The sequence below is a fragment of the Pseudorca crassidens genome, chromosome 9, assembly GCF_039906515.1.
Source record: "Pseudorca crassidens isolate mPseCra1 chromosome 9, mPseCra1.hap1, whole genome shotgun sequence".
NCBI classification, from domain to species: Eukaryota; Metazoa; Chordata; class Mammalia; order Artiodactyla; family Delphinidae; genus Pseudorca; species Pseudorca crassidens.
The window spans coordinates 56,413,747-56,439,405 of NC_090304.1; the positions used below are offsets into that span (position 1 = coordinate 56,413,747).

General features: G+C 41.5%; 1 protein-coding gene across 4 annotated transcripts in view; it reads right to left on the reverse strand.

Moving 5' to 3' along the window:
• The window catches only part of ALG8 (ALG8 alpha-1,3-glucosyltransferase), a 28,669-nt gene extending 11,026 nt beyond the window's left edge, over nt 1–17,643 (reverse strand). For all 4 annotated transcript variants that reach the window (XM_067750478.1, XM_067750476.1, XM_067750477.1 and 1 more), the window contains exons 1-5: nt 17,500–17,643; nt 12,662–12,740; nt 6,213–6,406; nt 2,936–3,045; nt 1,646–1,713 (exon numbers count right to left, since the gene is read on the reverse strand). In XM_067750478.1, the coding sequence (XP_067606579.1) occupies nt 1,646–1,713; nt 2,936–3,045; nt 6,213–6,406; nt 12,662–12,740; nt 17,500–17,594 (546 nt within the window). In that variant the 5' untranslated portion in view covers nt 17,595–17,643. The remainder of the gene's footprint in view (nt 1–1,645; nt 1,714–2,935; nt 3,046–6,212; nt 6,407–12,661; nt 12,741–17,499) is intronic.
• Nucleotides 17,644–25,659: the final 8,016 nt, after the last annotated feature.

A 25,659-nucleotide genomic window follows, 5' to 3' on the forward strand; every position in this document is an offset into this window, starting at 1 on the left:
TTTAAATGTAATATAAGGAGAACAGAGGCAAGTGATTCCAGCCAGCTTTTGTACTGAGCCTAGTCGGTTTATAAATTCATTATTTCAACAAATATTTATTAAGTACTAAGTTTGATGCTGAAGTACAAGATACATCATCATAACAACACACTACAAATTCTCCTTAAGGAACCTAGGGAAGTTAATTACCTTCACCCTCTAATAGCTATACAATAGCTGGAGTTGATTTCCAGAGAGGATCTGGGAATGAGAGTACCAATGATTACACATAAAGCTATGCTAACAAAGAATCACTTAAATCTTATATTACATATTAGGTAACATAAACTACAATCAGGCTGAAGGCACCAAGTGTTGTGCCAATAGTACCAGATCTAACAAACTTCCTAGGAGAATTAAAGGCATTCTGATTTAGGAAAAAAAAAAACCACCTCCAAACTGAGTTGACTATAACTAAAGAAGTCTACATTCTACCTACCTCACAGGAATTCTGGAAGGATCAAATGAGATAATGGTCCTGGGGTCCTGGGGTTTGGAAGGATCAAATGAGACACTGCCAAAGGGAACATGAAAGGCCAAGTTCCTCCTTTCACTGTCTCATCAGGTGTGGTCTAGAATAGATGCGTTAGGAATGATAAGGCAAAAACAATGGGATGCTTCCAAATCTCTCCACCGGTTTTATTATTTATTTAAGATTCAGAGAAAGTCTAGCTGGTTCTATAGCTAAAGTTTAGTTCATTTGTTCAACAACCATCCAACATTCATTCATTGAACACCAATTATGATCCACGTATAATGTGGCTTTTTATGGTTAAAAGAAAAAAACTTATCCACACATTTATAGTTGCCAAAGAACTTTAAAATAGATTATTGAATTTGATCTTTCCAAAGTCCCTGTGAGGCAGGTGGCCCCATCTTATAAACAGAATGTATCAAGGGTAAATTTTATTTTATGGATGAGAAAACTGAGGCTGAGGGGGTTGATGGTTGCCTTGGGTTAATGGTTCCCAAACCTGATGGTGTATCAAAATTCCCTGGAGATTCCTAAAACCCAATCCCAGAGATTCTGATTCAGTGTACAGAGGAGTGTCCCAGAAATCTGAATTATCCTCCTCTATGAAAGGAGGAAACATTTAACAACTTCACAGAATAGTTACAAGGTTTACTCAATAATATATTACCTATAACGTACCCAATCTGAAGCAGCCAGTGCTTTTGAATAACCCCTGTCTGAGTCACACAGCTTAGTAGGGTTATTCAGGATTTCAATTCAGGTCTTCTGGTTCCAAATTCCATACTCTCCATTACACTATGCTACATGCTGCTGATGGTTAAGGCCCCGCCATCACAGTTACTACATAGTATAAACTGCTGAAGATTTCATTCCTGGATAAATGGTCCCAACCAAATATAGAAACTCAAGTTTATTTTAGGCCTGCCACACTCTAACAAGTTTTTAGAGTATAATTTTCTCATCTGTAAAATGGAGAAAAGTATTATTAAAAGAGAAGATGGAATTTGTGAGAAATACTCAATAAAAGTGTCTATAGCACTTGGCAACTCAAAACAGTTGGTCAAATAAACTTACCTATCACCTTTACAAGCTAAAAACCAAACTAATATAATTAGCCTATTTCGTGTTTACCTGAAATAATCGTGCAATAGAGAGTAGCATTAATCCAGATAAAAAACCATTGTACTGGAAATGAATATCTGGACTTAGGTCAAGGAAAGAAAACAGAGGATGCCAATTTCACAATGAACTGTGCCCGCAGACTAAGTATAAAAATTGCAAATGCTTCCGTTATAGGTAAATTAAAGACAAAAATATTACTACCAGTTTGGACTTTTCATAAAAGTGTTTTGTATAAACAGCCAAATCCTGGACAAACTTTTAAATTAAAATTTATGTTTAAGAAGAAAACCAGGAAACTTTCCCAAATTTTCTGTACCTTAAAGAGCCAGCAACTAAAGGAGTTTTTTGTTTTGTTTTGCTTTTTAGCATCAGGGATAAGAAAGGAAGGGACCTAACAGCTACTGAAGGCCACTGCATGTAGCATTCCATTGTTTACAGTACACATACAGTGAACCTGTGAGGTAGTTAGAGCTCAGAGCATTAATCCACTCATGGCCTAACACTACTTGAATTTCATAACTGAGATTCAAGACCAGGTCAGACTTAAACCGAAGTCTCGGTGTTTTCTTCCACACCTGGCTACCTCTATGAAAACGGTAGAAATTCGGCTTCTGTCATTCGGATTTTAGTTACATTCAGGAACCACCCCCCACCCCGCTTTTTCTTTTAAGATTTTTTTGATGTGGACCATTTTTAAAGTCTTTGTTAAATTTGTTACAATATTGCTTCTGTTTTATGTTTGGGTTTTATGGCCACAAGGCATGTGGGATCTCAGCTCCCCGATCAGAGATCAAACCCGCACCCCCTGCATTGGAAGGCGAAGTCTTAACCACTGGACTGCCAGGGAAGTCCCCCATTCAGACCCTTTGGATTTAAGAACTTTGCCTATTAATATGTCATAAGCCAAGATGGCAGAAAAGCATGAAGGCCTGTCTGTTTCCATATGGACACTGTGATACGCCGTTTCCTATAAAAGGTATTTAGAATAATGTGTTATAAACTATTTAAGATATGTGTATTAGATTAATCTAAAGACAGTTACCAAGTCCCAGTATATTGCTTTACTGGCAGTTTACTGGTTCTTGCACGTCACCACTAACTTTTCAGGGACAAAGTGCTCTAACAATCAGAGTCTGATGAAGTTGGGCAGAGACCACAGTTTGGGGAACTGACCAACCCACCCCACATCCACTTTCAAAAGCAGCTCACATTTCAGAATCACCTTTACAGAAAGAATTAATCTTATACTTAGTATATATCAAATAAGTAAGGGAACAGTACATAAAACGTCAAGGATACGGTCTACAATTAACAACCCGAAGTTCCACAGCAGTAATACTGATAGAATGAACTTTGGCTTCTCTGTAAGTTCTCTGCCTGCTTTTTTCCCATCAATGCATTTACAGCACCTATATTGGAACATGAGGAAAGAATCAGAAACAAATTTAATCTTCATTAGAACACCATAATACTTCTACAGAGTACACTCTGATATACTCCGATGTGTTTGATTAGCCATTCCTGATAAAGTGTCCATGCCATTCTTTTTTTTTTAATGTGGAACTATTTTATTTTGAAAATGATGATTAAAAAGTGACACTGAGGCTGAATAGCAGTCAGAAAACCCAGGTTTATATCAACCCAAATATGAAGAAAAAAAAAGGAAGAAAGAGATGGAGGAATGAAGGAGAGAAAGGATGAAGGAAATGAAGCTAGTATTTATGGAGTACTCAGTGCACACTAGATGCTTTCATTCAGAGTATTAAATTTACTTCTCAAGGACCATGGGAGGTTTTTTTTAAAAAAGGAGGAAAGGGACTCCAAGAGAATTTCTTGTAGTCCTTCAATATGACTGCACCCAAAACACAGCTCTAATGTTGCCAATTATTAATAGGGAGGAAAAAGAAAGGTGATGGAGTCCAGTTCTGGTGATGCTGACAATTTTCCAATTAAGGTGCCCTTCGGTGTCACCTCTCCCAAGAAATTCCAGTGGGTTGGAAAAATTTTAGTTGCTTCCCTGTCAGTTTATTAGATTAGACACAGGGATTGGGGTGTCCATGCCATTCTTGACTGTTTAAAAAGGTGGTAGCAGAAAGAAAGGCCTCAGGGCCAGTTCCACGTCTCTTTCTCAGCTATGCTGATTTGAAACAAAAGTCTTCATTTTTTCTTTTTCTTGAAAACAAAGTCTTCATTTAATAAAGCAAACAAACAATAAAACCATCCACCAAAAACCCAAATGTAAGGATTTTGAAAATTGAGAGGGCACACACTATTTTGGTCCTTAAAACTAAAAAATGCAGACCAGAATGATATAGCACTCCAAATTATATATTATGATACCAGCCAAGTTAAGAATAGACCTGTGAAGACTTCCCTGGTGGTGCAGTGGTTAAGAATCTGCCTGCCAATGCAGGGGACACAGGTTCAACCCCTGGTCCAGGAAGATCCCACATGCCGTGGAGCAACTAAGGCTGTGTGCCACAACTACTGAGCCCATGCGCCACAACTACTGAAGCCCACGTGCTCTAGGGCCCACGTGCTGCAACTACTGAAGCCTGCACGCCTAGAGCCCATGTACCACGACAAGAGGAGTCACTGCAATGAGAAGCCTGTGCACCGCAACGAAGAGTAGCCCCCTATCGCAGCAACTAGAGAAAGTCTGTGTGCAGCAACAAAGACCCAACGCAGCCAAAAATAAAATTTTTAAAAAAATATATTAAAAAAAGAAAAAAAGAATAGACCTGTGATAGTTTGGGAGAGGGTGGTGGAGGGAATTGAAAAAAAAAAAGAATAGAGCCACAAACCTGCAGCTCTTGATTGCCCAAATAATTTAAAAATCTCCTATGAAAAAATGTATGTTATTTAAAGGTAGAGATATTAAGTGACAATACCAGGTGACAAAACAGTATGATCCCATTTTTATTTTATAAAAATTAAATTCAGATACAGGAAAGAGGCTGAAATAATATGCACCAAAATGTTGATAGGGACAGCTGTAAGTGCAGGAGTATGGGTCATTTTTACTTTGTGTGTATGTATAATTGCTTTGTGTTTTCCAAAATTTTGACAATGAAAAGGATGTATTATTCTATAAAAAGATTTTTAAAAAATGTGTTTCATTTGAATATCAGCAAATTCTAAAACCAAAGAAATCTAAAACCAAAAGAAGACATAATAAAGATGCAATTAAGGGGCTTCCCTGGTGGCACAGTGGTTGAGAGTCCGCCTGCCGATGCAGGGGACACGGGTTCGTGCCCCGGTCCGGGAAGATCCCACATGCTGCGGAGCGGCTGGGCCCGTGAGCCATGGCCGCTGGGCCTGCGCCTCCGGAGCCTGTGCTCCGCAGCGGGAGAGGCCACAGCAGTGAGAGGCCCGCGTACCGCCAAAAAAAAAAAAAAAAAAAAAAGATGCAATTAAATAGGGGTTAGCAAAAGGTGTCCTGCTTTTCCTCCATGGAGCCTCAGTTTCCTCATAAATAGAGATAGTAACCTTACAGGGTAATTGAGAAAATTAAGTAAGTTACTAATCTATACAAAGTGCCTTGTTCCAGATTTTTATCTTACTTAACTGTTCCCTCTACATTGTAGATGGAAATGAATTCTACTCCCTCTCTCTGCCTGTATACACTTTCCCTGAGAGTGTGAATTTAAACATTTTGAGTTAAAAGGAGTACATTTACATATCACCTTCCCTTTCAACTCTTGCCAGGTCATAAAGAGAATGAAGGTCAGGGTGGCAAACAGCAGTTATTCCACGAAAATGAGCAGGGGTTAAAACATCCCCAAGGGAGTCTTTACTGAATGGGGCAAGAGTTCAGTCTAGAAGGCCTCACAAACAGAAATGATCTATTTATGACAAAAGTCATTGAATGGACACCAGTTATTGCTCTGTCACAATCACACCAGCAGGCTTAAGTCTTAGGACAGAATAGAAACCAACATTAACTGGGAAATCACTACTTGGAAGTCACTGTGCACAATATTCTACGTACGTGTATTCACCTACTTAAAAGTAAATTGTAAGTAAAATATGCGAAACATTAAAATATAAACATAACTTAAAATTAGTGAAGAGTCTTCATGAAGGAAAGAATCCAGAGACTACAACTGAAAGCACTCAGTAAGATTTCTTGAGTTTACTACAATGGAAACTCCATTGGTGGTTAGCATTATGCGTATGTATGCATGAGTGTGCTGTGCTGTATGTAGGTATGTGTATCCCAAAGAACAGGGTAGGTCATGGTAGCCTCTGGTAGTCTGCTACAAGGAAGGAAAGAGAAGCATGTAGAGCCACTTTGGGCAGGAGAAACGGTCCTGGAACTCACTTGGGACTACTTTTCACAACATTCACAATCTCTTGTTCTACCTCTAACTTGTAACCCCACCTTAGCCCCCATTTTCTTCCACAAGATTCAGCTAGACTGCTTGCTGTAATTACTCATTGTGAAGTTTGAAACACAACCATTTTGGACTGTTCTAGCATTTGCTATTATATGAACTTTGTTTGCCCCAAATGAGGAACAATGCTATAATATTTCCTCAACACCTTCCACAGGAAATGACATTCTCAGACTTACTCATGGACAGCATACACAAAGAGTGTATCTGTAAAGATGACGGAAAATCTCTGGAAGAGTAAGGTCCTTGAGCTGCAGTAATTCAGATTACGGACATTCAGCATCTCTTGATCAAAATATTTGGCAACATGTGACAGGGCATACTCAAACCATGCAAAAAAGGGGGGGTAATCCAAGGTCCACTCTGAAGTTGCCTGTGGTAAAAATTGAAGATAGAACATATCCTAAGTAACTGAATAAATAAAGAAGGTGCAAAGGTTGGAAATTTTCATTCTCTCATCTTTAAAAAGCACACATGATGAAATTATACTTAAAATAGGCCATAAATAGAAAATTTTCTGTTAAGTCTGAGCAGAACACCAAAACATGTTTCCTAAGTTATTTAATACAGTCTTCAATTTCCTTAGAGTCAACTATACTTCACAAGAAGTTAATTTGAAAACTTTTAATAATAAACTTGGTTATGACATGGTTCTACTCATCTAAATATAAAAAGGAAGCTAAGGCATAACGAATGATTTACTAGCTTGAGTTCAAGATCTGTCCCAGAGATTCAATTTCCCTATCTGTAAAATGAGATATTGTGAGGACTAAATAAGTTAACACATATGAAATACGTTTATAAATGAAAAAATGCTACACTGATGCTACTTATCTTTTGTTCCACTAGGTCATGAGATCCTTGAGAGCAGAAACCACTCTGTCATTTCTGTATCCTGAGCATTTAGTAAGTTCCTGATATATTATATAATCATTAGTTAAATGAATGAATGGTCACTAATGACTAAATGAAAATATAGATCATATGAAAAACATATAAACTTTATATAAAAATATAAAGTATATAAACTTTATGATGCTATATTTTGTTGTTTTATTTCAGTTTCTGCATTCATACAAGGATGACAGTACCTAGTTCATGGGTTATTAAATTTTACATATAGGGCTTCCCTGGTGGCGCAGTGGTTGGGAAGCCGCCTGCCAATGCAGGGGACAGGGTTCGGGCCCTGGTCCGGGAGGATCGCACATGCCGCGGAGCAACTAAGCCCGTGCGCCACGGCTGCTGAGCCTGTGCTCTAGAGCCTGTGAGCCACGAATACCGAGCCTGAGTGCCACAACTACTCGAGCCCGCGTGCCTAGAGCCCATGCTCCGCAGCAGGAGAGGCCACTGCGATGAGAAGCCCGCGCACCACAGTGAAGAGTAGCCCCCTATTCCCACAACTGGAGAAAGCCTGTGCGCAGCAACGAAGACCCAGTGCAGCCAAAAATAAATAAATATTAAAAAAAAATTTTACATATATATATATATATATATATATATATACACACACACACAGTATTGAACCAGATATAAACTAAGTATCAGTAAAAAGTGTTAATTGTTATCATTTAAAACATTATTACTATCCTCATAGCATGTCCCTAAAACTAAACCTGACCTTGCACCTAGAAGAGCTGAGACAGTAATAATCTCCCTACTCTGCATTTGTTGCTCTTTTCAATGGAAAACTCCTCTCCTTCTGGATGTGCACTAAGGGTTCACTAGGTACTAACTGAGTGCCCACAGGGACTACTATTTAGGGTCTCTCTATAGTATAAAATGAGGCAAGGGAGACTCAAACTACTTATTAGCTCTTTGTTCATGATAAGGATGAATGAAAACTTTAGGTCTCAATAAGAAGTAGCCTATTTACTCCCCCTGCAGGTATAAAATGCAAAGGCCAACCCAGAGGCTCTCTGTCTAGGGCACTCAGGCTACGAACCCACCCATTAAATTTTCCTTTATGAAAAGTTCCTTCTCTAATCCCAAATCTTCAATGTGGGGTGATGAGCCACTGAACTATGGAAAGAAAAATTAGAAATTCTATTTTTTACTCTTATCCTTCTTAATTTCTGTTTTTAAAAGTATATTAATAGGGCTTTGCCTTTATAATTTATAAAGACGTCTTGGGTAGTGAATGCTCAAAAATGATTTCTGGCTAGGGAACATATTTTTTAAAAAGTTTTGAAATTACTGGTCCATATAATTTCAAGAAATTCCACATGAATCTAGACTTTATTAACATCTGTGGTTTCCAGCCACAGTTTCTATGTCAGAGCTCACTCTACGCTTAAAGAGCCATTTATTTTATTGGAAGTCTAAAAGATTTTCCTACTTTATTTTATTGACATATTTATTACTTTAAATAAAATGGGGAACAGAAAGCATGAAAAGAGTTGGGAGAAGGAACAGGTGCTGCCTGAGATGGTCATTTATCCAAAACAAAATGTCCCTGCCTTCCCTTGCCATCCCCAACCCCACACCACTCAGGCACCCTCTGTTATGTTGGTCCTTCTCCCCAAAAAGACTTCCCAAACCTAGCCCAGAAGGCCGTCCTGACATCAGGGATTTCCAGCTGGGGCCATCATCTTACCTAAACAGCTTTTGGGAAGCCAGGAAAGTGATTAGCTAACATTTCCTCCCAAGTGAAGAGTTCTGTCACTTATATGTGGTAGAGCTGGGGCTCAAATCTGGGTCTCCGACTCCAAATCCATTAGCTCAGGAAGCTACCACAACAGAGCTGTTTCTTCAAGTACAAAAACATCCAACCTCATTTTTACATATGAAGATGTAAAAATTAATAAACAGAAACCTCAATTAAGATAGAATCAGAAGGCCAGAAGAGGGAGGTCTCAGGCCCTAGGAGGACAGCAGAGCCCAACAGCAAGAGGAAAGTCTCTTCTTTCCTGCAAAGAGCTCAGACTGTCACAACTCAGCCAATGAAAAGCCATGGACTCTGTTTACTCTAGCCCTCCCAACTTCCTTTTTCCCTCTTTGAAAGAATTCTCCTTCCCTCTCTATGCACTACGCAGGGACTAGCACATGACTCGCTATGGTTGCAGACCCTGAATTGCTATTTTCTGCTGAACCTGAATAAACCCATTTTTGCTGGAGAAATAACTGGCAGTCTACTTGTTTTAGGTCAACAAAGATTCAAAACAATTGTGTTCATTCTACAAATATTTATTATGGGTCTTTTTAATGTCTTTCCCAACCAATCGACCAATCAATTTAATTTGAGGCCAGAACAGAAAGGTAGGCTAGAAGTCAAAGCTAAGAAGGGCTCTACAAAGCAATCCACTGCTCACATGTCCACTCTCCTTAGTATGGCAGAAAGACCTTCCAGACCTGAGGCATGTGCCTCTCCAGCCTTATATCCTACTGTGAACCTTGCACTTGAGTTTTTGTTGATTTCTTTTGTTGTTATTTCTTTTGTTGTTATTGCTGAGGAGGGCAGGAAGAACAAAGAATTTTACCATTACTAGAATCTCTTTTACATAAACCTCTTCTATCTAAAACAAGCCAATAACAGGAGACAGCGCTGGCCTAAATACAGTTTTAGGAGTACTAAGTAACAGGTAGTAGTGAAAGTTATAGGACTAAATGAGAGAACAGCCAGAAAGAATTATAGAATTAAAAGAAAAAGGGCAGCAACTAACACAACAATGTAAAGCAATTATACTCCAATAAAGATGTTAAAAAGAAAAAGGGACCACAAAGAGAGGCAGAGGGAACCAGCTTTTGAAAGAGTGTGTAGATGAAGAAGAGTTAGCAAAGGAGACTAAGAAGGGATAGTCAGAGAGCAGGGAGGAAATGGTGAGACAGGAGACTGCCTTTTCATTTACAGGATGAAGGTCATTATATTAATAATGCTAAGTATTAATAACCTTTAATAATATTTAATGAGCACATTTGTTCTAAGTACTATGCTAAGCACACCACATACATGATATTCATTTCATCCTAATAATTATTTATTATCATTTAATAGCTGGGGATACGGAGGCTTTGAGAGGTCAAGTAGTTTGCCCACAGTTGCCCAGCATAGGTATTAAGTGGCAGAGCTGAAAGTCAAACCTAGGCAGTCTGAAATCACAGCCCAACCTCTGGACAACTAGGCCACACAAAAAGTTTCCTCACTGGTATGCATACATACATGCAAATGGAAATACTTCACACTAAAGAAACTACTTAAAGTTCCTTAGCATTCTTATGAAATACTTGTAGTGTTGTTATGTGAGAAGGAACTTGGTCAATTAGGTCAATTGTTCTCAAGCTTTTTCAGTGCAAAGGGCTATTCTGACCTGACCAAAAACCCCCAAAAGCAACAACAAACTCACAGAAAACTTTACAGCTTGTCTTAAAAAAATCTTCCTGACAGCACAGTGCTGTTTTTGATCAAGTCATTTTTGAGCTGATGTCTGTTTTCCATGAAGTATCATATGCAAGTTAGTAACTCATACCAGAAATAAAAATACAGACATGTTTTTCTAATAATAGAATAGAATGGTTTGTATATTACCAGACACCTACACATCACATTTGATTATTCCTGTCCTCATAAATCACAAAATGTTAGGGAGAGACAGGATCTTAGAAATAATTCATTCCAAATCCTCATATGCCAGATGAGAAACCAAGGCTCAGAGAGATGAAATGTATTTTCTATGCTGATGCAGAGCCAGGTCTTGAATACAATTTTCCCTCTTTCCCAATCCAATGTTCTTTCAAAAAGTATGTGGCATATATTATAATTTCCCATGTATAATTTGGGAAACTCATTTTGAAGTAAAGGGGTTCCCTAATAGTTCCAGAGGGCAGAACTGAATGAAACTGACTCCTCCTAAAACCAAGTTCCCTTGCAGAGTTTATGATTAACCTCTCTATCCAAAACGTTATTCCCTTTCTTGTCCCACCATGTTCTCCTCAGGAATTGAGGAGTGTCAAAGAAAAGGGGGGACTGAAACCGAGTAAGACCCTGCGGGGCCTACCCAGGTATAAAACCCTTCCTGTCCCCCACTTCTTGTTTGGCCTTTCAAAGAGCAAACTCAAGTAGTTAATGATTAGAACAATAGAGTCACAGGACTCCTAGTTCCTCCTGAATGAATATAGACAACAATTGGACTCATATCTTTGAGTTGTTCTGAAGAAACTAAGACCCCTGCACTCAGTGGAGGATGGTGACTATATGCTGTCCACAAGCACATAGACTCCAGACTAGAACCAGAAGGTTGATGATTAAGATTCCCAAAACAAGGACTTCCCTGGTGGCGCAGTGGTTAAGAATCCGTCTGCCAATGCAGGGGACACAGGTTTGATCCCTGGTCTGGGAACATCTCTGTGCGCCTGTGCGCCACACTACTGAGCCTGTGCTCTAGAGCCCGCGAGCCACAACTACGGGGCCAGCACACCACAACTACTGAAGCCCACGCGCCTACAGCCCGTGCTCCGTGACAAGAGAAACCACCGCAACGAGAAAGCCCGCGCACAGCAACGAAGACCCAAAGCAGCCAAAAAAAAAAAAAAGATTCCCAAAACATCACCCTATGACCATACCACCAACCAATTAGAAAAATGTCCATGAGCTGATCATGCACCCTGAGACCCTCACCCCTACTGTGGCCTTTAAAAACCCTTGCCTGAAAGCCATTGGCAAGTTCACAGTCATCAGCGATGGCAGCTACCACCTGATGGTGAGCTGGTGAGCCCTGAGGGAACTCAGAAGGGAAAGAATACCAGCCACCTAGCAGTAATCAGACTGCAGCCACACCCTACCGTGAGCCCTGAGGAAACTCAGGATGTGAACATACAGGAAACTGGCCCCAGATAGCTGAGGTGCATATCGAAGGAATGATTTCAGTGAGCCCAGACTCTTGCATCTCCCCATATATAGAAAAGCGCTAAATTCCTTAACTTGACATATCTGGTTTCTTTAATTAACAGTAATCTTTTGATGTTCCCGACTACCTGCCCTTTGTTGCAAAACTCCTATATATTCTGGCTCCTCCCTCGCCCCCTCGGAGCAGTTTCTCAGAGCTATCTGAAATGCTGTCTCCCAGGCTGCAGTCTTCATTTTGCCCCAAATAAAACTTAACTCACAACTCTGACGTTGTGCATTTTTTAAGCCAACAAGGTCTTTTGAGAACTAGCTGCCTGTTCTCTTTGCCTGGCACCCTGCAATAAACGCTGTATTTTCCTTCACAATAACCCAGGATCAGTAGATCTGCTTTGTGCGTGCCAGGCAAGGGGACCGAAGTTCGGTTTGGTAACATGAGTAAAGACTATGATTTTTTTTTTTTTTTTTGCGGTACACGGGCCTCTCACTGTCGTGGCCTCTCCCGTTGCAGAACACAGGCTCCGGACGCGCAGGCTCAGCGGCCATGCCTCACAGTCCCAGCCACTCCGCGGCATGTGGGATCTTCCCGGACCGGTGCACGAACCCGCGTCCCCTGCATCGGCAGGCAGACTCTCAACCACTGCGCCACCAGGGAAGCCCAAGACTATAATTTTAATAAAGATTTATTCAACCTATGATCACAGGGAAAACTGTTTGAATATCAATAATACTTACATGATTTCACACATCATCTTAAAAAAAAAAACCAAAAAGGTGAAAATTAAAACTTACCTCATAATACCACTGTGATATTGGCAAACTGTGGGTGATAGCAAGCCAGTTTCGGTGCACTTCAAAATCTGTGGAATGGCTACTCAAAACAATCAGATGAAGAAAATGAGATTTCATAACATTTATCAATCTCACATTTCTAAAATTAGGCTTTTAAATGGACCAACATCCCCTACATAGTCACAGCTCACTATCCTATAAAGACACAAATAGGTATTTTACATATTCCTGAAACACCTCACTTACCTGGAGGCCAGACCTCCTTCTGGAAAAGGTGGGGAACCTATTCAGTAAGATGTTGTGGAAAAACCCAAACGAACATTTTGGCCAACCCAACACTAAGTGAAAAGAGTCTCTGAGTCATCTAAAGCAGTGGTCCCCAACCTTTTTGGCACCAGGGACCGGTTTGGTGGAAAACAATTTTTCCACAGAGTGGGCAGGGTGGGGGGATGGTGTTGGGATGATTCAAGCACATTACATTTATTGTGCACTTTCCTTCTATTATTATTACATTGTAATATATAATGAAATAATTATTCAAATCACCATAATGCAGAATCAGTGGGAGTCCTGAGCTTGTTTTCCTGCAACTAGATGGTCCCATCTGGGGGTGATGGGAGACAGTGACAGCCAAAGTGTGTTGCTTATGTCTGGTCTACTCCATAAGATGCAGCTTAATTGTCACTTGCCACTCACTGACAGGGTTTTTTGTTTTTTTTTTAATAAATTTATTTTTATTTATTTATTTTTGGATGCACTGGGTCTTCGTTGCTGTGTGCGGGCTTTCTCTAGTTATGGCGAGCGGGGATTGCTCAGCAGTTGTGGCGCAGGGGCTTAGCTGTTCAGCAGCATATGGGATCTTCCCGGGCCAGGGCTCGAACCCGTGTCCCCTGCATTGACAGGCAAATTCGTAACCACTGCGCCACTAGGGAAGTCCCACTGACAGGGTTTTGATATGACTCTGCAAGCAATTGATTTATTATGGTCTCTGTGCAGTCAAATCTCTCTGCTAATGATAATCTGTATTTGCAGACACTCCCCAGCGCTAGCATCACCACCTCAGCTCCACGTCACATTATCAGGCATTTGATTCTCATAAGGAGCACACAACTTGGATCCCTCGCATGCGCAGTTCACAGTAGGGTTTGCGTTCCTATGAGAGTATAATGCTGCCGCTGATCTGACTGGAGGCGGGGCTCAGGCAGTAAGGCGAGCGATGGGGAGCGTCCGGTAATTGTCCGTGGCCTGGGGGTTGGGGACCCCTGATCTAAAGGGTTGACCAAAAGCCCATACATTTTCTTAAGGGAGGCCCTCAGGCTACTGCTCAGAGGTGACTTATTCTTGTTCACAAACAATTCTAATAAGATTCATTATCTGGCAAAGGCCTCACACAGAAGCTGGATCTTCAAGAATCAGCAGGAGTTCATCAGACAGAAAAGGTGGGAAAAGGCCCCTGCCCTGCCTTTCTTATGTCTCCAAATTCTGTTTACTGGTCCCCCTCTCACTATATATAAATATATCCAAGTATGTCCCCTATATACAGGGGAGGAAAATTATTTTCAACCCTTCCAGGTTCTGTGGCTGGTCTAAGAATTAAATTGACCTAAGACAGAATAACAGGAGGGAAAAAAAGACAATTTAAATTACATACATATGTACAGGAGCCCCAAAAGATATAAGATGAGACTCAAAAGGTGGCCAGGTGATTGAGGCTTATCTACCATCATGAGAGCTAAGGAGAGGGGTAGGGGTCCGGGGCTTCAAAGAGGGGGGAAGGCAACTCTTGGGAAGGTGAGAAGAGAATGTCTGGCAAGCAAAGGTTGCTCTGCCTTGAAGCTAAGTCTCTCAGATGAAAAAGTGATCTCTGGTAATAGTTACTTTCCAGGTACAGGCCTCCTTTCTAATGTAAATTTCCCTCGAAAGTAACTTTTACTGTTTTCAGAGCTTCTCCTATGTCTGCAGTTCCTCAAGATAATAAGTCCCGAAAAATCCTTACACCAAAGAGGCGTATTTTGGGGTGGCATATTCTGGTGCCCTTCACTCCTCTTTAGCAGGACTTTATTTTTCTGTTTATTACTCTGCTTTACTTCCCCTCCACATCTTACCTGATATGTGGATGGGCTCAATACATTCTTGTTGAATTAACCACTCACCAGTCAACAATGAGTTCCACAGCAAAACCTGATTTACCTTTTCTAGTGTTTTACACAAGATTTCCACTGTGACAACTCTCTCGTGAGTTTCTTAGCCAACCCCTTCCATGTCTCTTTCATGGCTTCCCATTCCAGTACTCATCAAGCAAATGCTGATGTTCTTTTCTTTCAGGTTCGGTTCTTGGTCTTCTTCTTATGCAGTTTACTCTGCTCTGCACAATCTCATTCACATTTATTGCTTCCACTAAGAACTGTGTGATGATGACTCCCGAATCACAGTATACAACCTTGGTCTCTTTCCTGAGTTCTAGAAGAGAGACATCTCCAACTTCCTGCTGACAACGTCACCTGAATTTCCTACAGATTTCTCAAAATCACAATTCACAGCTGATCTGATGACCTAGCAATAACATTTCTAGGTATACACTTGTAGGGGAGCAAAATACGGCAATGCAAAATGTGTCTTTTTGGCATGAGGATTGATTTAAGCTGATTATTTTTAAGAAACAGAAGACTCAGGAAGTCTTTCTTTTTACCTCCATCTTAGCTGCCTAAAGAATTTATATAAAGGGCTTGTTCCCAGAAAAGAGCTATCACCCCTGATATCTGCAAAGAATATGGGCTACGTGTGGTGAGGGAAACTCACCAGAGCCTAGAGATCACAGTCCACTCTTATCTCTTCATGGCCCAGCAAACATATATGTGAATTGCCTTTCTCCCCTTTGAAGTCCCAAACTACTACCCCCAACATCCTCTTTTGTCTTTAGCTGAAGATGGTATTTAAGGTGAGGGGCTTCAGCCATTTTGGTGAGTTACTCCATTTTCCTGAGTCTCTCCCATGTACATGTTATTAAACTTTTGTTTGATGATTTTCTCCTGTTCATCTGTCTCATGTCAATTGAATTCTTAGACCAGCCAGAACCTGGCTAGAAAGGTAGAGAAAATTGTCTTCCTCCCCAATAGAGGGAGGAAGTTTCTTCCTCAAGAGAAACACATACATATGTTCAAGAAAAGACATGTACTGGGTCTATCTTCAGTCCTACAATTATGTCAGAGACCTTTCCCGACACTCAATCTAAAGTAAGTCCCCCTTGTTAGTTGCCTTATAGGATCCCATTCTTTCCTTTCATAACACTTAAGACAGCACTGTTATGTAATTACATATTTGTGTTGATTTATTTCTGGGACTGTTATCTTCACTAAACTACACCCTTTATAGGGTTAGGGATCATATCCATTTTGTCTTCCCCTCTAGTAGCTTGCCACAGTACCTGGTTCATAATAAAGCAGTTAGTAAACATTTTGGTGAATACTTTTGCATTTATCCTGTAGCTTCCCTCTCACATTCCAGGGGTTTCCTGTTTGAGAAGCAGAGCATTAACTACAACTACATACATTCTTAATCCTGGATCAACAGCAGTATTCAAAGTAACAACCCTGAAGACACATTTCTAGGCTGAAGTAACTAAAGCAAGGAACATCACCTTATATCCACGGATTAAAAAAAAATCCCTTTCATTCTGATTTGAAAGGAATTTCCTACATTTTAGAAGGATTTTTCCAATTTGCTTTTAAAAGAGAGATGTTTCTTATTTGTTTTCAGTTCTGCAGAAAGTTCAACTGACGAACGCCTTCTTTTCCCAAGTCCCTGTAAGTCATTTTGCTGAACCTACATATACATTTCATTGCTTATATACACATCAGTATGGATTTACCTATACATACAGCTCTTCCATACCCAACGAGAGGTCACCAAGAACTTGAACCAAAGGATACCAATAAACCAAACACTAAACTGGGAAGGGAGCAAAGGAATGAGGGGAAAAGTCAAGGGAGAGGAAATAGGAAGGATGAACAGATGTGGAAGCCAATATTAATAAATACAGAGTACCCATTGTATACACATTACCACTGAGTGGTAGTTTCCTAATCGGATCCCATGCTTTCAGTCTTGGGTCTGCATCCATTTGTCGCACAGCAGTCTAACCCTGTGTGACCTGACTACTGCCTACCTCATCCTGTGTCACTCTCCTCCTCCCTTACTGCTCTTCAGCCACAATGCTCACTTTCTGTTCCTGGAATGCTCTGAGTTCTTTGCTACCACAGGGCCTTTACACTTACTCTTTCCTATGCCTGAACTACTTTTCACATTGCTTATTCTTTTTCATCCTTCAGCTTTCAACTCAAACATCACCTCCTAAAAGAGGACAGTAAAGCCTTGCCCGGTAGCCACTCTCTACCTCTTTTACAGACCTCATCGCAATCTGAAACTTTACTGTTTGTCTATCTGGCCCCACCAACTTCCCCAGAAATGTCTTTCTCAAATGCCTCTCCAGGACTTAGAACAGTGCCTAGCACAGGAGGCAGCTGATAAATACTGTACTGGCTGAATGAATGTTGGAGGTGGGTGTTGTTTATCTGCATGTTAAGGAAGAGGACCTTAAGGTCAGAAACATTAAAGTCAGACAGTGCCAGCCCTGACCCCAGCCATCAGGGCTATGATCTAGTGAACAGGTGAAATAACACTCAAAAGGCGGAGTGGGAAGCATAGCAAAGGGGTAGCAGCGACCGCATGACTTCAAGTTCCCTTTCCTCCTCGCACCCAGGAGCATCCACGCTTCTCTCTCCCGCCCTGACCGACCGCGGGGCCTCCCCGCCCAGCCCCGGGCAGTGCGGGTCCCTTACTAGGTGGGGATGAGAAGGCATTTGAGAAGAGTCACCCCGAGCGCCAAAGCCGAAAACCAATTGCCACCACCTGTCGCAACTCCGAGCGCCGCCATTGCTACGGCGCCACCCGCTGTCAATCAACTTGACCCGCCTCCGCGCTCCCGCGCATGCGGGGAAGACCCTCTGAGGCGGACCCCGTGAGCTGCGCGCATGCGCTCAGCCGCTCAGCTGCTCAGCCAGCGGAAAGCCGGGGATGGACCGTTTAAACTTCCCGCTCCGGGTGCTTTCTCCGCTCCGCCTCAGTCTCCGCCAGGGAGTGCTACCCCGAGTCTGCGCGGTTTGTACGGCGACAAGTTTCACGTGCTACTTTATGCTTTGGTTCAAATAGTTGCTGGGCGTCTGCTCTGGGTGTTGATTTTGCCTATTGTTGGGGTACCTGGTGAGAGAAAACTTTTTTTCCTGGAGACGTTCACATATTAATGGAGGAGACAGAATTATAATCCCAGAGTAACAGTAGATAAAAGTACCTGAGGATACTGGAGGCGCCTAATCCAGACACCTGGAGTATTAGCTCCAGGCAGAGAATGGGCTGGGCAAAGGTACAGATGGGAAAACATTCTGCGCTTCTAGAACTCTGAGCTGGGCTCTGGGAAAGTACCTGCCTGAGGGGAGCCCACTGTGGAAGCAGGCTAGAGCCTAGTGCTTCTTCTGTCTGTACACTTGGGGGATCTTGTTAAAGTTCAGATTCTCATGCAGTAGGTCTAACAAAGTCCTACCTGGTGTGGATACTGCTGATACCTGGGCCGTAAGAGCCGAGGCACAAGGAATGGAGCTAGTCTTGTCACCCTCTTGTACTGTCTGATTTTGCACAAATGAGTAATCTTTCTTTTCTTTTTAAAAAAATATTCATCGGGGTACTGTTTATTTACAATGTTGTGTTACTTTCTGCTGTACAGCAAAGTGAATCAGTTATACATATATCCACTCTTTTTTAGATTCTTTTCCCACATAGATCATTACAGAGTATTGAGTAGAGTTCCCTGTGCTATACAGTAGATCCTTATTAGTTATCTATTTTATACATAGTAGTGTGTATATATCAGTCCCAACCTCCCAATATATCCCTCCCCCCAATGACTAATCTTTCTAACCCTGTTTTCCTTTAATGTAAATAGCAGGTTAAAAATGGTGTCTGCCTCATAAAGTGGTTGTGAGGATTAAATGAGGACACTTGTAAATTGCTTGATATGATGCCAGGACAGAATAAATATTCAATAAAAAATGTTTCAGAGAAGTTAAGTACCTTGGTGAAAGATAAACAGCAGGTAGGTGACAGTGTCACTCTCCTCAGATGAGTTTATGCCCTCCTGCAATTTCAAATGCCATCCACATGAATATGACATTCAAATTTATATCTCAGGGGCTTCCCTTCTGGTGCAGTGGTTGAGAATCCACCTGCCAATGCAGGGGACACAGGTTCGAGCCCTGGTCCAGGAAGATCCCACATGCCGCAGAGCAACTAAGCCCGTGCGCCACAACTACTGAGTCTATGCTCTAGAGCCTGAAAGCCACAACTACTGAGCCCAAGTGCCACAACTACTGAAGCCCGTGCACCTAGAGCCCGTGCTCCGCAACAAGAGAAGCCACCGCAACGAGAAGCCCACACACCACAACCAGAGTAGCCCCTGCTCGCCGCAACTAGAGAAAGCCCGCACGCAGCAACGAAGACCCAACGCAGCCAAAAATAAATTAATTAATTAAAAAAAATTTATATCTCAAGCCCAGCCCTTTTATTTCACCTCCAGACCATTATATCTAACTACCTACCTGCCATCTCTTAGATGTTTTTTATTATGCGGTACGCGGGCCTCTCACTGTTGTGGCCTCTCCTGTTGCGGAGCACAGGCTCCGGACGCGCACGTTCAGTGGCCATGGCTCACAGGCCCAGCCGCTCCGCGGCATGTGGGATCCTCCCGGACCGGGGCACGAACCCATGTCCCCTGCACCGGCAGGCGGACTCTCAACCACTGCGCCACCAGGGAAGCCCTCTTAGATGTTTTAAAGGCACCTTGCATTAGTTTCCTAGGCTGCTGTAACAAATTATCCCTAACTTAAAACAACACAAGCTTATTCTCTTACAGTTCTGGGGATCAGAAGTCTAAAATCAGTCTCACTAGGCTAAAGTCAAGATGTCATAAGGGTTGGTGCCTTCTGGAGGTTCTGAGGGGAGAATCTATTTTCTTTTTCAGCCTTTAGAAGTTGCCTGCATTCCTTGGCCCCTTCCTTGCATCACTCTAACCTCTTGCTGCTACTGCCGCATCTATTTTCTAGAATCAAATCTCCCTTGCTTCCCTCATATAAGGACACCTGTGAATGCATCTAGGACCCTCCCATCTCAAAGTATTTAACTTAATCACATCTGCAATGTCCCTTTTGCCATATAAGGTAATATTCACAGGTTCCAGTGTTTAGGACACAAATATCTTTGGAGGCCATTATTCAGTTTACCACACACCTCAAACTCAATATATCTAAAACTGAACTCGTGATCTTTCAGTATTATCCACTCAGAGAATGACACCAACCAACCATTCAGTTGTTCACCTCCCCTGCCCCGCACCTGCAAACTCACTGTGAACTTACTAACTCAATACCCATTCCCAATCCCCTTTTTCACTTCTTCTAAAGAGTCTAGAAAAGTTAAAACAGTTGATCTTCCAGCTTCCCTGGCAGCTAGGTGTGGCCTGATGACAGCTCTGTCTAGTAGGACTTAGAAGTCTGCTGGGGGGTTTCCGGGAAAGGGTTTCCTTTCCTGGTAAAAGAGGCAGTTGTTATGGATTTTGCCCCTTTTTTCATTCTTCCTGCCTTGGACTTGGTCATGAGGCGTGGAAGGCACATAATACTGGCCCTGACATCACTGCGCTGCTAAACAAATCCCTCCTACCTCCAGAATTCTTATCTTCTTATTATCTGAGGAAACACATACACACATCATCATCATCCTTATGTATTTGAGCCACTGTTGGTCATTGTCTGCTCCTTGCAGCTAAAGTATTTCTAACTGCTTTTGCCTGGTCCTGTCTGTCTGACTTCCTTAATCCTCTCACATTCATCCACTCTTCTCCACCCCCTGTTCTCTTCTCTAGCCTAACTGATTTGTTTTCAGCTTCTGGTACATGCCACGTTCCCTCCTGTCACTGCACCTTTATACATTCTTTCCCTATATTTGGAATGTTCTTCCTTCTCCTTGTTAAAAAACAAAATTCAACTGAATAAGTCTTAAAGATCTTCTTGGTTTTATTCAATGATTTATGAATCAAGCAGCATCCAATCTAGGAGACAGAGAGGAACTCTGAAGAGCTGTATGGAAAAGATGACTTTTATAGGCAGAGGGGAGCAAGAACAAAGAAGTTATGCTAGGCAAAAAGCAGATTGGTTATTGCAAGTTTACTTTCCCTATAGGGGATGCCAGGGGTTTATCGGGCACATTACTCAGCTAATGCTGATAAGGTGATTCCTGATTTTCTGGTTTAAGATTCCATTTCTGGGAGGACAAAACTGTAATTGAGTCAAGTCTCAGTTTGGTCGTGTGGAGCTTAGCATAAGTGATTCTATTTTGGACCAGTTGTCTTGTTTTTAACATCTCCCTAGGCTAGTTACCTCTCCATTCTTTAGCTCTCAGATCAAGCACCACGTTCCCAGGAAACCTTCCCTGACCTCCCTTTGTGCACCTGTCAGCTGAATGCAATCACACATTTATTTGTGTGATTATCTAATTCTCCATTAGGGATTCATACCATGAGTGCAGGGACCTTGTCTGTTTTTACTCACTATTGTAGCAGCAGAACTGGCACAGCAGCTGGTGCAACATATGCACTCAATATTTGTTGAATGGCGTGAATGTCTGGAACACGATTCCAACCCATGTCTTTCCTACCCCTGAGTCCCTGCTTTTTTCCCTCACAGTACACCACCGAGAATGAGTAGATTTCAACCCTGGGGAGATATTGTGCCATTTTTCCAACTGCATTTGCTCACTTTGTGTCTCTGTGTTGCATTTTGGTATTCTTGCAATATCTCAAACTTTTTCATTATGTTTGTTATGGTGATCTGTGATCAATGGTTTTCTTTTTGTTTGTTTGTTTGTTTGTTTTCCTAACCCTCAAGCCACTCTAATGGACACTTTGTGGAGCAAAGATAAGCTGTTCCTGCCACATCTGTCCAAATTGCAGATTTGGGAGCAAAATTAATGACTGGTGTTTTAAGCCTCCCCTTCTCCCCACCCCAAAAAAATCACATTATCTCAGTAAAACATAGAGCTATGCTCAGGTTCTACTTAATCAACGTTCCTGAACTCAAAAATATATAAATTTTAAGAGATGGGTGCATATTTTAAAACAAGCAACCAAAAAATCACCAGGCATGACTATTTCTCCTTTTCTTGAAACCGTAAGGTCAGTTGTCCCCTGAGAAATTTCCTTAGTTCATATCTAATACTTTTCCAGTTAACAACCAGCCCAAATACCCGCAAACCAATATATGCCCCGATTCCTCATTCTATACGATCATTTAAACAAAGCAGTATGAACTAGGATATGAAAACAAACTTTTTGTCGATTTTTTTTTAAAACAAGGTCCTGTTCCTTGCACACCTTGTAAGAATCCTCTAAACTATTTGAGAAATTTGTTCATGTTTATAACACCTAGCAAACAATCCTAAAAGCCATAGGGCAAATAATCAGCCTTCGATTAATGGTTTTTGATGTTACTGTTGGGGAGAGGGAAATTTCCCCCTCTACCCTTCTTGAGTTTTTGCGGCTGGACTAATAATAAAATTGACACAAGACAGATTAACAGAAGAAAAATAAATTTTGACTCATGCACATGGAAGTCCCATAGAAATGGGACCTAAGAAGTGGCCATACAGGAAGCTTTGATGTTTTTTCGACAAAGAATAAATTTGTGAGGAATTGACAGGACTAGGAAACTTAGCTTTTGGGTGCCCAATTAATGAAGAATCTAAACAGAGCTTGGGCTTGGGTTCGTAAATTAAAGAAGTAACAAGGTTTATTTATATAGGCTTCTGGGTCCCAAATTTCCTATCTTTGGCAGTAAGGGTGTCCTTCTACCTCCAGATGCCGGGGTGCACCTTTCACATGAGAGATTTCTTTCCTGCTTTCAGGGAGACAGCAGGGAGAATCAGTGTCCCTCTTGCGTTGGCTATTTCTTAAGTAACTTTAATTCAAAATAATCAATATGCCATCGAGGCACATTTTGGGGTGGCCTACCTTGGGCTCCAACATTACTATTGTAATTGTTTTGGGGTGCCACGAGCCATGCCCATAGAAGATGGCGAACTTAATGGATAAATGTTTTGTGTGTTCTGACTGCATCACCAACTGGTCGTTGCCCTGTCTCTCTCCTATTCCCTGAGACACAACAGTATTGAAATTAGGCCAGTTAATTACACTACAATGGTCTCTGAGTGTGCAAGTGAAAGGACGAGTCACGCAACTCTCGCTTGAAATCAAAAGTTAAAAATGATGAAACTTAGTGAGGTGGGCATGTCGAGGTAGGCCTCTCGCACCAAACAGTTAGCCACATTGTGAATGCAAAGGAAAAGTTCTTGAAGGAAATTAAAAGTGCTACTCCAGTGAACACACGAATGATAAGAAAGCAAAACAGCCTTATTGCTGATATGGAGAAAGTTTTAGTGGTCTGGATAGAAAATTAAACCAGCCACAACATTCCCTTAAGCCAAAGCATAATCCAGAGCAAGGTCCTAACTCTCTTCAATTCCATGAAGACTGAGAGAGGCAAGGAAGCTGCAGAAGAAGCGTGTGAAGTTAGCAGAGGTTGGTTCATGGGATTTAAGGAAAGAAGCCATCCCTATAACATAAAAGAGCAAGGTGAAACAGCATGTGCTGATGTAGGAGCTGCAGCAAGTTATCCAGAAGATCTAGCTGAGATAATTAATAAAGGTGGCTATACTAAACAACAGATTTTCAAAGTAGACAAAACAGCCTTATATTGGAAGAAGGTGCCGTATAGGAGTTCCATAGCTAGAGAGGAGAAGTCAATGCCTGGCTTCAAAACTTCAAAGGACAAGCTGACTCTCTTGCTAAGGGTTAATGCAGCTGGTTACTTTAAGTTGAAGTCAATGCTCATTTACCATTCCCAAAATCCTAGGGCCCTTAAGAATTATGCTAAATCTACTCTGCCCATGCTCTATAAATGGAAAAATAAAGCCTGGATGACAGCACATCTGTTTACAACATGGTTTACTGACTATTTTAAGCACACTGTGGAGTCATACTGCTCAGAAAAAAAGATTCCTTTCAAAATATGACTGCTCATTGACAACACACCTGGTCACCTGTGAGGTCTGATGGAGATCTACAACGAGATTAATATTTTTCATGCCTGCTAACACAACATCCATTCTGTAGCCCATGGATCAGGGAGTAACTTTGACTTTCAAATCTTATTATTTAAGAAATACATTTTGTAAGGCTATAACTGCCACAGACAGTGATTCCTCTGATGGATCTAGGCCAATTCAATTGAAAACCTGGAAACTATTCTCCATTGTAGATGCCATTAATAACATTCTTTTTTAAAGATTATTTTATTATTTATTTATTTATTTGGCTACACTGGGTCTTGGTTGTGGCACGCAAGATCTTCATTGCGGCATGCGGGATCTTTTTTTTAGTTATGGCATGCGAGATCTTCAATTGTGGCATGCAGGATCTTTTAGTTGTGGCATGTGGGATCCAGTTCCCTGACCAGTGATGGACCCTGGGCCCCCCACATTGGGAGTGTGGAGTCTTAACCACTGGACCACGAAGGAAGTCCCAAGAACATTCTTAATTCATGGGAAGAAGTCAAAATATCAACATTAACAGGAGTTTGGAAGAAGTTGATTCCAACCCTTATGGATGACTTTGAGGGGTTCAAGACTTCAGGGGAGAAAGTAACTGCAGATGTGGTGGAAATAGCAAGAGAACTAGAATTAGAAGTGGAGCCTGAAGATGTGACTGAATTGCTGCAATCTCATCATAAGACTTTATTGGATGAGGAGTTTCTTCTTATGGATGAGCAAAGAAAGTGGTTTCTTGAGCTGGAGTCTACTGGTGATGATGCTGTGAAGATTGTTGAAGTGACAACAAAGGATTTAGAATACAGTAGTACATAAACTTAGTTGATAAAGCAGCAGCAGGGTTTCAGAGGATTAACTTCCATTTTGAAAGAAGTTCTACTGTGGGTCAAATGCTATCAAACAGCATTGCACACCTCAGAGAAATTGTTTGTGAAAGGAAGAGTCAATCGATGCAACAAATTTTATTGTTTTATTTTAAAAAATTGCCACGACTACCCCAAGCTTCAGCAACTACCACCCTGACCAGTCAGCGGCCATCAACATCAAGGCAAAACCCTCCATCAGCAAGAAGATTATGACCTGCTAAAGGCTCAGGTGATGGTTAGCATTTTTTGGCAATAAGGTATTTTAAAATTAAGGCATGTACATCATTTATTTAGACATATTACTGTTGCACAATTAATAGACTACAGTATAGGGTAAAGATAACTTTTTTTTTTGGCTGCATCAGGTCTTAGTTGGGGCACGCAGGCTCTTCAGTGTGGCACACAGGCTTCTCTCTACTTGTGGTGTGGGCTTCTCTCTAGTTGTGGTGTGCAGGTTTTTTTTCTCTCTCTAGTTGTGGTGCACGGGTTCTAGAATGCATGGGCTCTGTAGTTTGTGGCACGTGGGCTTTCTCGTTGAGGCACATGAGCTCAGTAGTTGTGGCGCGCGGGCTTAGTTGCCCCGCGGCATGTGGGATCTTAGTTCCCCAATCAGGGATCGAACCCAACGTCCCCTGCATTGGAATGAGGATTCTTTACTATTGGACAACCAGGGAGGCCCAAGATAACTTTTATATGCACTGGAAAACCAGTAATTCATGGGATTGCTTTATTCCAATATTCATTTTATTGTGGTGGTCTGGAACTGAACCTGAATATTTTTGAAGTATGCCTATACTTCCTCAGTTGTGACTTATATTCTTACCTTGTAATCCAGATGGGAAATTCTGCTTATTCCCTGGTTTCCAGGCAAATCTGCTCAGACACAGTATTTATGAATACAGAAGATTTTCTTGAAAAGCTGCAGGTCAC